This window comes from Berghia stephanieae, chromosome 7 (genome assembly GCF_034508935.2).
Source record: "Berghia stephanieae isolate SIO BIC M18660-M18661 chromosome 7, UCSD_Bste_1.3, whole genome shotgun sequence".
NCBI classification, from domain to species: domain Eukaryota; kingdom Metazoa; phylum Mollusca; class Gastropoda; order Nudibranchia; family Aeolidiidae; genus Berghia; species Berghia stephanieae.
Genome location: NC_088366.1, coordinates 9416310 through 9433526, shown reverse-complemented (window position 1 = coordinate 9433526; position 17217 = coordinate 9416310). Strand labels below are relative to the sequence as shown.

Sequence of the window (17217 nt, the reverse complement as noted above, 5' to 3'; positions counted from 1 at the left end):
GTTTTCTTTTCCATGGCAATTTTTATGTATTAGTGATTTTTTTAAACTTGGGAAATGAAAAAAAAAATTATGACATCGGCCTTTCGAATTTTTTGGTTAACAAAACTGATGAGTTTTCAAAGAAGGTACTATAAATAAGTACGGTTTGGCAGATTTTTGTGGTATTTGGCAGATTTTTAAAATCTAGTTGGCAGAATGCCTGAAAATAATCTGGCAACCCTGTCGTAGATAGACATGAGCGTCATGAATTAGCACATGATCGATCCTGTTCGCTTTATGTGTGCGGCTATGTGGTCTAGTGGTATGACACTCGATTTCGGATCGGAATGTCCTAGGTTCGAGCCTCGCACTCGGCGCATAGTTGAGTCCTTGGAAAAGGCTCTTTATTCACATTCTCTCACCGTACTCGGGTGTAAAATGAGTACCTGGCCGCTAACAGCGTTGTTTTTGTCCAAAAAATTGTAATATCGCCTAACAGGCGTCATGTCCCGTCCTACGACATTTTAAATGTTGCTGTTGACCAGGGACCCCTTGTAAAGCGCTTTGAGCACATTTAGTGGATATTGCGCTATATAAAGCTTAATTTAATTAAATGTAATTTAATGTCAGAAGCGAGTGCTGTACCAACTTAGCTATCGGCCCCATCTCGTTTAGCTATATGAAGATGACGTCACTCACGTCTTTGTTATTGCTTTTTGCCATCCGCGTTTATGAGTAAATCTCACTAAACTGTATTAACAAGTCTATAACCGTTCAAGGTTACACATAGTTTTGTGTGTTGGTCCGTTATACTTCGGGATGGCAACGTTGTGAACTTCTTAGCCAAGAGCATACTATCTATAGATAGAATGCGCTTGGCCAATGAGTTCACAACATTGCCATCCGGAAGTATAACGGACCAACACACAAACTCTGTGTAACCATGAACTTTTATAGTCTGGTTAATACAGTTTAGTGAGAACAACTCACAAACGCGGATGGCAAAAACAATAACAAAGGCCTGAGTGACGTCATCTGCATACTAACTATAGGCGAGAGGCAATTTTCTATGGTAATATTAATATGAAAACGAGTAATTGCTTTTGTTGTAAATGGTTCTTTTCTTTTCTCCTCCCCCCCCCCAAATAACACACACACACACACACACACACACACACACACCCACACACCTACATATATACACATTTACACACCTACACACCACAGCCTACTGTGAGTACAGGGGAGTACGTTACAACCAAGGAGACAAATGGCAAGATGGCTGCAAGTTTAACTGTGAATGTGTCAACGCTTTGGAGGGCAAATATGAATGTAATGAGAGGTAGGAACTAGAAGTAATCATATACTCCGCAGTTTTCATGAGAGGCCTTCCGAAAGCTCCTCGTGCTATGGGAAGCAACCCAAATATTCCCTCAATACTCTTCAACAGTCGTAACGTCACTTCCTTCCTTATGACGCATTGTAACTTAATAACACTGGCTCTAAACTATCGGAACAATGGCGGACGCCCGTTGAAATATTTCCCCGGCGAGCATAAAAGCGTATCCAGAGGGGAAAAAAACATAAATTTGATCATGTTTTGACTTTTACACATTCTGATCACAAGGCATATGAAAAGTTCTAGCCAGCATGAAGAATAAAAAGTAATGATTTTCTTTGTTTAGAACCAAGATGGCCGCCGTTGCCGGGGAGCGTGACATCAGACTACTGAAAATCCAATTAACGCTAATACAAAATAAGACCTAGTACCTTTAACCACTAACCCTAATAGGAAAAACAAACATCCTTTACTAAGACCTATGACCCTAATTTAAAAAAATCCTCCGACTTCGAGCTAACCCTAATAGAGAAAAAAAAACTTTGGACTGCTTTGCACTACCTTTTAATACATCAAATAACAAAATGGCGGCGGATAACCAAAACAATGGTCATGTTAGGAAATTTTAAATTTTCACTAATTCACCAATGTTTATTTTAGAGTTATTAAAATGCTACTATAATACTATATATTGATAAATTGAATAGATAAACGCCTGACAAATGATCCACGGTGAAAATACGAATTGAAAGAGATATTAAACCGAGGAGCTTTTGGAAGGACTCTAGTTTTTCATCTATAAAGGTATGCCTGACTTGCACTTATTGGCAGGTCTGTTTACCCAATTTATTATGGACTCATTTCTGTAATGGAAATTATTCTCAAACCAACACCAAACCATATTCCATGACCACAATATCAAACTAAGCCCGTAATGGGCACGATCTATATTACATTTCCATGTGCTCGAGGTCATTGGTCACATTACAAAATGTGCTCAATTTGACCCACTTAGTGAAAAGTTTTGACAGCTTTTTAAATATCAAACTGCACGATTGGTCATTTGATTCAGCTTGACACATGGGTATTTTTATAACATGTGTAAACAAAGCAGCGTGTTTACATTTGTTAAGAATAATCCAACCATTGGACAGCAACAAATCATGTGATTGATGACCTGGTTGGACGAAAACATGAATATAGATCGCTCCCATTGCGTCCGGAAACCAGACCTGATAATATGTCTACGTTGAGTACGCCTCAAAAAGAGGTTCCTTCTAAAACCCGACGAACAGGAAGCCGTCAGAATTGGTTTTCTCCGCCCATATCTGGCTATGTGAAGGCTATGTGCTCTTTTGGTATGACACTCGCTTTCGAATCGGAAGGTCCTGGGTTCTAGCCTCGCTCGGCGAAAAGTTGAGTCCTTGGAATAGGCTCTTTACTCATAATCTCTCACGGTACTCAGGTGTAAAATGAGTACCTGACCGTTACCAGAGTTATTGCCAATATTCTATTTCCATGAATAATACACGGAATTACATTTTATTACTTATAAATAATGTCACAATAGAATATCTTTTTCGAATACATTATAGTCGTATCATTAGTTAACTACACTTGTATATTCCTGTTTATGTATATTTCTATACTGCCATGTAATTATTACTAATTCTATGATATATGATTTATAGATTTTGAATAAACAACTTGTTGATTGGCCACCAATGAGTGTCTTCCCTGTCATTCTTTGTATGCACTGCCTTTGGTGCAAAACAGTCTATAAAATAATTTGAACAATGATTTAAACTCCACTCTCTGATTTACCAGATGCCCACGTTACCTCAACCTGTCCCCCTTGTGCCGGCTGGTGAAGGATCCTGTCGACCCATGCTGTGATGTGCCTGACTGCACACCCAACCCTAACGGTCCAACGACAACAAAGGCTCCTGGAGTCAACCCAAACACCGTTTCTCCTGGTCCAACACCCAAGCCTAAAGGTAGCGTTTTTTAAAGTGATTACAATATTATATCATGATGTTTATAATAAATATTTTGATTAAATTTTATATTTTTATAAGACAAACTGACTTCTGTTAGTCATGATGATGATGATGATGATGATGATGATGATGATGATGATGATGATGATGATGATGATGATGATGATGATGAAGATGAAGATGATGATGATGATGATGATATCACCACCATCACCATCATCATCATTATTATTATTACCACGACCACCACCACCACCATCATCATCATCATCATCATCATCATCATCATCATCATCATCATCATCATTTTCATCACCATCATCATCATGTTATCACCATCAACATTATCATCATCACCATCATCATCATGTTATCACCACCACCATCACCATCACCACCTCACCCATCCACCCATCACAACCACCACCAACACACCACCACCATCACCACCACCACCACCACCACCACCACACACCACCAACACACACCCAACCACCACCACCACCATCCACCACACCCCCACCACCACACCACCACACACCCACACACCACCATCCACCACCACCACCACACCACACCACACACCACCACACCACCATCACCACACCACCACCATCACATCCCACACCACCACCACCACCCACCACCACGCACCACCACCACACCACCACCATACCACCCACCACACCACCACCACCATCACCACACCACCACCACCACCATCACCACCCACCATCACCATCACCATACCAACACCGCACAAACCACCACACCACCACCACCATCCACCATCAACCACCACACCACCACCACCACCACCGCACACCACCACACCATACCACACACACAACACCACCACCACCACCACCACCACAACCACAACCCCACCACACAACGACCACACACACCACACCACACCACACCACCATACCACCACCCCACACACCACCACCACCACCACCACCACCACACACATCACCACCACCTACCACCCACCCCCACAACCACCACCACACACCACCCACCACCACACACCACCACGCCACACACCACCACATCACCAACACCACCACCACCACACACCACCACACACCACCACCACCACCACCACAACCACCACACACACCACACACCACCACCACATCACCACACCACACCACCACCACCACCACCACCACCACCACCACCCACACATCACCACATCACCACCACCACCACCCACCACCATCACCATCACCACCACCACCACCACACCACCACCACACCACCCACACCACCACCACACCATCACCAACACCACCACCACACACCACCACCCACCACCACCACCACACCACACCACCACACCACCACACACCACCCCACACACCACCACCACCACCACCATCACCACCGCCACCACCACCAACACCATCACCACCACCAACACCAACACCACCACCACCACCACCACCATCACCATCACATGTCCCACTATTCCAGATGTGTGTGTATACAAGGGCAACCAATACACCCAGGGCCAGAAATGGTTTGACGGCTGTGACTACAACTGTGAATGTGAGAACGCGGCACAAGGACTCTATAGATGTGACAACAGGTATGTGCGGCACACACACCCACGCACACACACACACACACGCGCGCGCGCACACACCCAAACACACAAACACAAACTCACACCTTCCGAAGTCGCGAAGTACCAGCTTTGAAAATGTGGTCTTGTGGTATGACACTCGCTTTCGGATTGGAAGGTCCTGGGTTCGAGCCTCGCACGGCGCATTGTTGAGTCCTTGGACTGGACTCTTTACTCACCGTACTCATGTGTAAAATGTGACCCCTCATCTCAGAACGGTATTATGTCGGGATGGACCAGATGACAAAAAGTCAAATTATAGTTAAACTGGTCCACAATATGAAACGTTGGTATTTAGCACAGTAAAATACGATATTCCTTCTGCTCTATAAAGCATATAAACTCAACTTAAGCGTGATATTACTGGCTACAAATTCCATTTTCAGCATCTTAATCATCCCGACATAATACCGTTTTAAGACGAAAGGTCACAAATAAGTACCTAGCCGTCAACAACGTTATCTTTGTCAAAAAACAATTGTAATGTCGCCTAACAGGCGCCATGTCTCATTCCACATGTTGCGTGCTGATGTTGGTTAGGGAGCCTTTGTAAAGCGCTTTGAGCACGTTTAGTAGATCTTGCACTATATAAAAGCTCAAATTTATGTGCATGGGGCTGGTAAAGATAAAATGGCTAATAGGTCCTATGAAGATCCTTACCTTACCTTATCCTCTTGGTTCCTTGGTGGATCATAAGGCGCTAATAGGTCCTTTGAAGATCCTTACCTTACCTTATCCTCTTGATTCCTTGGTGGAACATAAGGCGCTAATATGTCCTATGAAGATCCTTACCTTACCTTATTCTATTGGTTTCTTGGTGGAACATAAGGCGCTAATAGGTCCTATGAGGATCCTTACCTTACCTTATTCTATTGGTTTCTTGGTGGAACATAAGGCGCTAATAGGTCCTATGAAGATCCTTACTTTACCTTATACTCTTGGTTCCTTTGAACATAAGGCGCTAATAGGTCCTATGAAGATCCTTACTTTACCTTATCCTCTTGGTTTCTTGGTGGAACATAAGGCGCTAATATGTCCTATGAAGATCCTTACCTTACCTTATACTTTTGGTTCCTTTGAACATAAGGCGCTAATAGGTCCTATGAAGATCCTTACCTTACCTTATTCTATTTTGGTTTCTTGTGGAACATAAGGCGCTAATAGGTCCTATGTAGATCCTTACCTGACCTTATCATATTTTGGTTTTTTGGAACATAAGGCGCTAATAGGTCCTATGAAGATCCTTACCTTACCTTATCATATCCTCTTGGTTTCTGATGGAACATAAGGCGCTAATAGGTCCTATGTAGATCCTTACCTAACCTTATCATATCCTCTTGGTTTCTTGGTGGAACATAAGGCGCTAATATGGTCCTATGTAGATCCTTACCTTACCTTATATACTCTTGGTTCCTTGTGGAACATAAGGCCCCATATTAGGTCCTATGAAGCTCTTCCTTACCAATCATAATGAATTTGTTATCTGCTGAAGAAATAAGCCAATGGTTAATGTAAGATTCATTCCTTATATCATATGCTTTGGTTTCTTTCCGATGATGAACATAAGCGAATAATATGTTCCGTATGTAAGATTCACACCTTATACTTTTGGTTCCTTTGAACATAAGGCGCTAATAGGTCCTATGAAGATCCTTACCTTACCTTATCATATCCTCTTGGTTTCTTGGTGGAACATACGGCGCTAATAGGTCCTATGTAGATCCTTACCTTACCTTATTATATCCTCTTGGTTTCTTGGTGGAACATAAGGCGCTAATAGGTCCTATGTAGATCCTTACCTAACCTTATCATGTCCTCTTGGTTTCTTGGTGGAACATAAGGGGCCAATTATATCCTATTAAGCCTCTTCTTACCAATCATAATGAAAATGTTACTGCTCAAAGCTCGAAGAAATAACAATGCGAAATTGAATGTAAGCTTCAATTCATTAATAAAAACCCAGATAAAATGGACGTTTCGAGTTTCCCCTATATCAACAAAACAGGATGATTGAACCACTAAAGACGAATGAGATAATGTGGTCGTGGCGTTGTTAAGATGAATAAACAAAAACGTTTTTGAGTGTGATGTCATCTTTATTCCTTCTATCTGTGCGACCATGAGTTATTGTTGTTTGACACTCGTTTACTGATCGGAAGGTCCTGGGTTCGAGCCTCGCTCGGCGCATAGTTGAGTCCTTGGAGAAGTCTCTTTACTTACATTCTCTCATTGTACTAAGGTTAAAATGAGTACCTGACCGTTAACAGCGTTGTCTCTGTCCGAAAAAAAATTGTAACATCGCCTAACAGGCGTCATGTCCCGTATTAAATGTTAAATGTTGCTGTTGGCCAGAGACCCCTTGTAAAGCAATTTGAGCATGTTTAGTGGATATTGCGCTAATTTAAAAGCTCATTAAAAAAATTAATGTTTGTAATGCGTTGAGCTTTGAGCTTTTTTATATATAGCGCAATATCAACTAAATGTGCTCAAAGCGCTCTACAATGGGTCCCTGGTCAACAGCAACATTTAACATGTAGGACGAGACATGACGCCTGTTATATTACAATTTTTCGGACAAAGACAACGCTGTTCACGGCCAGGTACTCATTTTACACCTGAGTACGGTGAGAGAATGTGAGTAAAGAGTCTTTTCCAAGGACTCAACTATGCGTCGATCGAGGCTCGAACCCAGGACCTTCCGATCCGAAAGCGAGTGTCATACCACTAGACCACATAGCCGCACAAAAATAAATTGAGCTTTATATAGTGCAATATCCACTAAATGTGCTCAAAGCGCGTTACAAGGAGTTATATTCACATTAATTCCAATCTATCAGATGCCCAAGTTACTCCACCGTACCTAAAGGCTGCCATTTTGAGGACGATCCCAGTGACCCGTTCTGCTGTAAGGTCATCAAATGCGACATCCCTACTAGTGTCAACGGGCAGACAGGCACGGGGTTGATCCCCACACCTCCACCCGGCACCAAGACTGGAGGCTATGCCACCCCCGCCCCTGACCCCAATTCACCCCCACCCATGCCAGGACAACCGACTGCCACCCCGTTACCTAAAGGTGAGATAAACAAATGTATATATATATTATATATATATATATATATATATATATATATATATATATATATATATATATATATATATATATATATATATAATGTTTAAGTTTACACATAGTTTTCTGTGTTGATTCTACTGATCAAACGGTAGAACAGTGGGTATTTTACTTAACACATACCATCGATAGTAAAACCTGTGTAGTTTGCTGTGTCTACCAATCACTGCCATTGTTTACATTATGACGATTGTCCGAGAGGCGTGGTTATCTACCGGTTAATTCGCTGCATGGGCAGATCGTCATAGCATTGTAGTGTGACACAATAGAGGATGCTGCTGCTGCTGCTGTTGTGTGTCAGAGGACTCGGGTTCAGTTCTCATCATTGTCACTGGAAAATGCTCTCCTTCTTGGTTGTCTGATACTTCTCTGTTAAATTCTTTTCGTGTTGTTATTAGGAATAAAATGAAGACTGGTTTTCCAAAACTTCTAACTCTGTCTTTCCCAGTTTGAGAAAATCGAGGATTATTTCCCCTAAAATTTCTCATTCGGTCTATTATTTCATCATATTTAAACTTCAAATTCACACAAATCTATGGAAATTCTTGTGCCAATTGATGCTTAAAATAAAGTTTACGTTTCAATTTGTTTCATGGATGGAAAATCTCGAAAAGAAGATAAATCGACTTAACGAAAAAACCAGGCTTCAAATATAATATTGTTAAGAGCAAATCTAATTTTTCTTTTTCTTTTTTCTTTGTGTGTGTGTGTGTGTGTGTGTGTGTGTGTGTGTGTGTGTTATTGCTTCAGGTTACTGCGTGTACAAAGGACGTCAATATCCCCCTGGTAGTAAATGGCAGGATGGATGTGACTACACATGTGAGTGCCTGGATATGACTGGAAAGTACAAGTGTACTGAAATGTAAGTTTGGTCCTCTCATCTATCAATAAATAAATAAATAGATAAATAATAAATTCACCTTTTATATAGCGCAATATCCACTAAACGTGCTCAATGCTCTTTACAAGGGCTCCTTGACCTACAGAAACGCTTAACACTAAGGACGGGACATGACGCCTGTTTGGCGGTATTACAATTTTTTTCGGACATAGACAACGCGGTTAACGGCCAGGTACTCATTTACACCTGAGTACGGTGAGAGAATATGAGTAAAGAGTCTTTTCCAAGGACTCAACTATGCGCCAAGCGAGGCTCGAAACCAGGACTTTCCGATCCGAATGCGAGTGTGGTGTGTTGTAGTTCGACATCATCGCTGTGAGTTTCGATGATTAATCCTACATTTGCAGCTTCAACATGGTTAAATATTGGTTGTGATAATCTGTCTCTATCGAAATATTTTTTTAGCATGTTTGCATGGAATGTCTTTGTTGTGTTGTTAATTTGAATCTCGTAATTAACACCAGATCGTACTGCTAATACATTGAATGGTCCTTTCCATGTAGCTAAAAGTTTACTCGAGTCATCGGGTAAGAGTATTAGTACTTTGTCACCAATCTCAAATTTTCTTGACTTGCTTTTTCTATCGGAGTATTCCTTGTATTTCTCTGCTTTTTTAGTGACGGATTCCTGTGCTAGCTTACATGTATCCTCTATTCTGTCTTTCAGGTTTCTTACATATTCGTAAGCAAACATAATTTCGTTATTGTCCTCCTCATTCCCTTTACAAATGTCGGCTACTATATTGATCGGGCCGCGAGGTGATCGTCCATACATCAACTCAAATGGGGAGTAGCCTGTAGATTCTTGGGTATTTCTCTATATGCAAATAGGATTGCTGGTAAGTATCTGTCCCAATCATCTGGTTTTTCTGCTGACACTTTTCTTAACATATTCTTTAGAGTGCCATTAAATCTTTCACAAAGACCATTTGCTTGGGGGTGGTAGGGAGTTGTGAATGAGTGTTGGATTCCCATGAGTTTCATGGTTTCATGCATCATATGTGATGTAAATTGGGGTCCATTGTCCGACAGTATCTCATTTGGTATGCCTATTCTAGTAAAAATTGTCATCAATGCTTCAGCTATGTGATCCGATGTAGTTGATTTCAATGCTATCGCTTCTGGCCACCTGGTTGCGTAATCGACTAGTGTTAGTATGTGTGTATGGTTTCTATCTGATTTTGTTAAAGGGCCTATAATGTCAATTGCAACTTTTTGAAAAACTTTTTCAATAACTGGGGTTGTCTCTAATGGCAATCTCGGTATTCTGCCTTTTGCGACTCTTCTTTGGCATGTGTCACAAGATTTCACATATTCTCGGACGTCTTTAGTAATTCCAGGCCATGTGAAATTCTCGGATATTCTCTTCAATGTGGAAGAGCTCCCAAGATGTCCAGAAGTTATTGAATCGTGCGCTATTCCAAGGATTTTGTTTCTGTAAATACTCGGCGTGACCAGTTGTTTAGCTATTTTGTTTCTTTTCCTATGTAACCTGAACAGAATATCTTTTTCAATGATGTATTCAACTTTTGATTTCGTCCCTTTGTTTGCGATATTGAAATATGAAGTTAAAGTCGGGTCCTTTTTCTGTTCTTCAATGAACGTGTTCCTGTCAAATTGTTGTGGTTCAAGAGAAATAGTCATTGGCTTCTCTGTTGTCTTAGTCATCTTTCTTGTTTCTGCTAGACAAGCTGTTTTCTTGGTTAATGACCATTCTTTTACATCTTTTGGTTGTCTTTAAGACCTTTTATATGCCAACAATAACATCAGCGACGGGGTTGGGAAGTATACAGCATTCCACTATTCCTGTATAGTATGGAGTTTCTATGTACACATTAGCTTTTCAAAGGTTTCGACTGTGCCACTGAATGTGATGCATTGTACCGTTTTTCCAGTTTTGTCTTCGTCATTGATCAAAGATGCTTTTATTCCTACTGTACTGCATCCTGTGTCTCTCAATATTTTGCAATCAGTTCCATTAGCTTTGCCTTCACAAAAAAATAGCGATCCTGATTTGTGAGTTTGTGTTAAAAGTGACATACCTTTCACGCAATACACATTTATATTTTCTCCTGACATTACTCGTGTCTGATTGTTTACACTTGTTTGGAGTGATGCATTTGCAGTTTCTTTTGGATATCCCACGATTTTGTAACATTTGTCTGCTGTGTGGCCTTTCATTCCACAATATTGACATTTAATTATAGGTTTGTTGGTTTTCTTATACTCAGTATTATTGTCAGTGCTATTTCTTGTTTTGTGTTTTGATAGGATCGGCTATGGTCTCTATTGAACTGTTTGTTCCATGGTTTGTTACTATGATCATCCTGTTTCACTTGCGTGTTCCGAGTGATTGATCGGCTCGTTCTATTTGAGTACTGAACTTTAGGTGTACCTGGACTCTGAGCAGCGGCAGCGTAGTATGGTTCCTTCAATGTTCTGCTAAGGGGTGTCAATGGATGTGCGCTGTTAAAGTTTTCTGCGTAGATTTTTAATTTGTCCAAGTTTTCTGGCTTTCTCTCTTTAAAGAATGCGACTAAATCTGGGTTGCAAGCTTGATAGATTCGATTCTTCAGCGTGAGATAGTAAAGGCCTGCAAAGTCGTCTTGTTTTACGTTTGCCAACTCAAGCCACCGATTTAGAAATTGAGTAATTCGGTTCACGAATGTATTAAAGTCTTCTCCACTTTCCGGTTTTGCAGTGTGAAACCTTTCCTGGTAACCATCTTCCGTTAATCTAAATCTTTTTAGTAGAGCGTCTTTAATTTTTCCACAGTCATCTGCATCTTCAGTTGTTAAGGTATAGAAAACTTTTAGCGGTTCTCCAGATAAGCAGTTAATCAAGGCTGTGGCCCATTTGCTTTCTGGCCAACGATAACCTTTAGCCTGAACTTCGAATCGGTGTAAGAAGGATTCTAGACAGTCTGAGCGTTCATCGTATGTTGGCATGCGTGGAAGTTTCACGAAAAATTCATCACTATTATTATGTTTTCTTTCATGACCGGTTTTTTGTTTTTCAATTTCCAGCATCATTTGGGTCCTTTTGGTTTCTTCTTCTGCTAAAGCTATTTGTCTTTTTAGTTCCCTTTCTTGGACTCTTTCTTCTCGTTCTTCTCTACGAATTCTTTCTTCATTTTCTTCTCTACGAATTCTTTCTTCATGTTCTTTTTCTTCTTTTACGTTCTCTTCGCACCATGAAAATATTCTTTCCTGGGGTATTTCTAAGTCCTTTGCGAGACTTAAGTATCTTTTATATGCTTCCATGTTGTAATAAATTAGTTACGATGTTTTATATATATTATATTGACAGGATACTGTTACTGACTGTTTTATTTATTTACACTTACTGGAATGAACTGTTCTATTTTTAGAAATCTCTCTCTCTTATTTCAACTTATTATGTATGTTGAATTTGATGCCTTTTATCGTTATATCTTATAAAGCAATGTGTCAATACAATGCGGAGTTATTATGACTTGTGTCAATAACAATGTGTCAATCGCGTGTACTCTAAACTATGTTACTACGAAAAATGTATCACCAATGTGTGTGACTCGTCGTTAGTTTGTGTACAATTATTCGCAATGACGCTAATATACTAGAGTGTGATAACAATAATAGGATGCCAAAATAATCCCAAGTTATCTATCACTAAATATAACACGACGGCTAGTAGACTCCTTTTATTATTATTTAGTTTTTAAAGACTCACTTTTCAGAACATAATATATAAGTGGTTTTCGGTAACAGTAATATGCCAAAAATGCATTTAAAACAAATCACTATGCAAAACAAATCACGATGTCTATAGTTACTATGTGATGCCCAACTCATGTAAAAGAGAATAATGAAGGATATATTTACCAACTCAGTTCGTGGCTGGGACCTCTCTCTTGTTCAATGGTTGTTCAACAATTGTAATTAGGCATTGAAGAGTGTTTAACAGTGATGTCTGAAATACAAAACAATAAAATATCGTAAGATTTACAATAGTTACAAAATGTGTTCACAACACTGAGTGATTGGATGACAGGTGAATGAATCGTTATGGAATGTAAACATATTGAAAACAATTCATGAATAAGGCAAACAACAAAATGAAATGAGTGATGTAATAACAAAGTGGACAAGGAATGAATGAATGAATGAAAAACTGAGTGAATAGATGAATGAATGAATGGATAATGTATGAATGAAAGAATGAAGGGAGGAATAAATGTATGAATGATTGGATAAATGAGTGAATAAACGAATGAATGGATGAATGAATGAATGAATGAATGAATGAATAAATGAATGAACAATGAATGAATGAATAATTTATAAATGAATAAATGAATGAAGGAATGAATCAATAAAATGCTATTCAATTTGAATGAAAGAATGAATGGATAAATTGCTATTCCATTTAAATGAAGAAATGAAAAAGAAAAAAAAATTAATCCTGTAAATAGGGAGTTCAATTAAAATATGATCAAGTGGGGCAATTAAGAGTTTTACAATTTAAACTTTAAAGTTAGATGAAATAGATATAAGTAACTAAATAAATTCAATTCTTTATATGTGTCCCCTCCAAAATGTCATGGTCTCAAGTGAGTAAAGAGCTACTCGACTATGCATAAAGATATATGTAGAATGAGGCCCCAGAATTTACTAGTTACTATAAATGAAAAACAATTAACGATTTGTTTACAATGAAATAAAAATAATGATGAAATTTAATTAAAAGAGATAAACAGTGATCGTGGTAGTTACAAATAGAGATATGAATACTTTACGTAACTTATGATAATATATCAGGTTCATAAGTTTACGTTTCCAGGCAGTTGATGGGCTTGGATGATCTATTCCTCTGATAACAGGATTGGACTCGTAAAATTCCACTTCCAGGCAATTGGTAAGAGGTTATAGTGTAGTACAGCGGGCTTGGGTTTGATCCTTGAAGATTATACAATCAAAGTTAAAAGCTCCGGCGTCTTAATGGTGTAGATATAATATCTACAAAGTCCCAAAAGATAAAAAATCTTCCAGTATATATATATAGGAATAGAGCGACTGGCCGTCCGGCATAGATTGTGGAGAGAAAGTGAGTGTCGAATGTTAGACCTATCCGCTTTTATAATAAGTGGCTACGTGACAGAATGTAGAACGAAAAGTATTCACTAATTAGAAATTAATTCGAGGGAAGGCTATAAAAGGAAAGACGATCTAATATTAGAAGGTAAAGCCTACCGAAATATAACTGGAGTGAGATGAATTCAGTTCTTAATAAAATAAAATTTAATAAGATAATTGTGAACAATCTTTACTGTGACACATACCACAAGACCACATAGCCACAATCTACCGGTTGACACAGTTCACAATTTCCAAGTTTTTAAGAATCACTGTCCTAAAAACACCTTGCGGTATAATAATAATAATAATAATATAATAATAATAATAATAATATAATAATAATAATAATAATAATAATAATAATAATAATAATATAATAATAATAATAATAATAATAATAATAATAATATGAAGAAGAAGAAGAAGAAGAAGAAGAAGAAGAAGAAGAACAAGAAGAAGAAGAAGAAGAAGAAGAAGAAGAGGAAGAAGAAGAAGAAGAAGAAGAAGAAGAAGAAGAAGAAGAAGAAGAAGAAGAAGAAGAAGAAGAAGAAGAAGAAGATGAAGAATTTATTGCATCCCAAAAAAGGATTTTTTAGTACAGATGTGTTATAATTTACACAGCAAGATAAATAGATAATGGAAATATGATGTATATATAAATAAGGAGCGGCTTCACGGCCAGAGCCGCGCTTTATATATGAATAAATAGTTAAAATTGTCGCTATAAGACCTAGAGAAGACCTACTAATTATCTCTGTCGTCTATCTGGAATTTAGTAATGTATTTGTCTTTATTGTTTTTGTGATTGGCTGAAGAAGGGTTTTGAGCCCGAAATGTTCCGTGTTTGGTATTTTGTTCTTTTTTGAAGCTGTTATATTCATTTTTTGTTTATTAGTTCTCATATTGCTTCTCCTGTTTGGAAGTATCTTCCAATTTCTTTAAGATTATTGTAAAACTGAATTGAAGCTACCTTTAAAACATACATTGAAACCTATTTCATAAGATTGTATTCGGATGACGGAAACTGTCTCGTTATATCTTTCATTAAAATAAATAATAAATTCGCTTTATTCATGTCATAGGGGAAATTTGTCTCTATGGTCTATTCCAAAGGAAGACTTGAAAAACCCAGGCGTCAGCCGCAGTGTAGCGCCGCAAATTGAGCTAGGGCGAGGTGACTTGCTCAATGCCGCAGAGCGCAGCGGCGGGTGATCGAACTCGGTACCTTTCGGGTACGAAGCAAAGACCGTACTGCTGAGCCACGCTGCCCCTTGCTTAACTATTACGAATGTTTTTATTACGAAAACTTTTTTTAATGAAAAGAACGAATATAAAATCTAAAGGGGTCAAAAAGTAAATTGTGCGCATCTCTGAACATTTTATTTTCGAATTCATTGTCACAGTCTTGTTCATCTCGATAAAATTCCGTATTTATTCGGCGATGGCTCACAATGTTGTACTAAATTTTCTGATTTTATCCATCTACAGCTGCCCAAGCCTGGGAGCCATTCCAGCAGCTTGCACCCTTGTGCCAGACATTAACAAACCGTGTTGTAAGACAACTTACTGCGATTTCACCAAAGTGACCGTTTCTCCACCCAAACAGACTACCACCATCGCCCCCAATCCCTTCTACTCACCCACACCTAAGCCCGTCAAAGGTGGGTGGTGATCAATAGCCCTGCTTGTTATATGTGACCCTCCGTCTCAAAACGGTATTATGTCGGGATGATTCAGACACCAAAAAGTGAATTTAGAGATAGCATGATGATAAATTGGACCTTATAAGTTTTTGTAAAGTAAGAAAAAGTATTTATACTCCAGCATAACGTACAGAAATTAAACCCAAGTTTGATATTTGCGGCAAAGAATTCAATTTCCCTAACATAGTGGATCCCGATATAATACCTCTTTGACACGGAGGGTCACATATACTGTATGTGTCAGTGCATGGCAAAATCAGTCGGAGGGTGAAAATTTTGGATTTGCATTTTTTTTTTTTTTGTTGTTGCATTTTCTGAAAACATTGGATCCCCAGACCATGTTAATCTTTATTTGAAGTAAATCCGGTGATTTTTCATGAAGTTATGGTCAGAATTATGGGAAAGGTATCCAGCAACTTTTCTCAAATTTAATATTTTTCAACTTTCTATTAGTTGTAAAAATATTTAGAATTGAAATTACGCTTTGATATTTCCCGAAGATGTACAAAAAGGGTTGATTTAATAATTTATGACAAGAACTCATTTTTTATTTTTAAAAATTGACCTTCTAACTAAACTTGGCAATGTCTCAGTTCAAATCTTTTCACCATCCGACTGATTATGTCATGCCCTGTAACATATTTTTTTTTTTATTTACTAGGCTTCAACAGTCGTGACGTCACTTCCCTCGTAATGACGCATAGTAACATAGTAACTGGTTCTAAACTATCGGAACAATGGCGGACGCCCTTATTATGAAATACTTCTCCGACGAGCATAAAAGTGTATCCAGAGGAGAAGAACATTATAATTGTGATCAATTTTTACTTTTATAAATTTTGCTCACATGACACATAACATGTGAAAAATAATTTTCTTTGTTTAGAACCAAGCTGCTCGTTGCTGGGCGGACGTGACATCAGACTATTGATCACATTACTTTACCAGGGTTGCCTGTTTTGCGGGGTTATTTGTTTTTGTTTTTGTTTTTGCTTTTTATTTATATTCTGGGTTTGTTTTTTGTTTGTTTTTTCCAAACCTTTTAACATGGGAAAATGGGGTTTGGCTCTCTGTCATTTATTTGTTTGTTGTTTTTTTTTATATATATAATAATTCGCTAAATTTTAATGGACGAATTACCACTGTTCAAATGTAAATGAAAATTTATGACAACTTCTAATACGTGCCTTCTCGTGACTGTTTTTCCCTTTTCTTTGCTTTTATTAATACTATTCAGGATGACTTTTTACTTTTCGACCACCTGAATGTAATTAAATACGTTAAGATGTAATAATAATAATATAATAATAATAATAATAATAATAATAATAATAATAATAATAATAATAATAATAATATATAATAATAATGATAATAATAATAATAATAATAATAATAATAATAATAATAATA

At 38.3% G+C, this 17217-nt stretch overlaps 1 protein-coding gene across 1 annotated transcript in view; it reads left to right on the top strand.

The window, feature by feature from the left end:
* LOC144976443 (uncharacterized) overlaps window positions 1-17217 on the top strand; it is a 47116-nt gene that overhangs the window by 13622 nt on the left and 16277 nt on the right. Inside the window, exons 9-14 of the mRNA XM_078920735.1 lie at window positions 1207-1321; window positions 3146-3315; window positions 4801-4915; window positions 7789-8027; window positions 8835-8946; window positions 15590-15762. Coding sequence (XP_078776861.1) covers window positions 1207-1321; window positions 3146-3315; window positions 4801-4915; window positions 7789-8027; window positions 8835-8946; window positions 15590-15762 — 924 coding nt within the window. The remainder of the gene's footprint in view (window positions 1-1206; window positions 1322-3145; window positions 3316-4800; window positions 4916-7788; window positions 8028-8834; window positions 8947-15589; window positions 15763-17217) is intronic.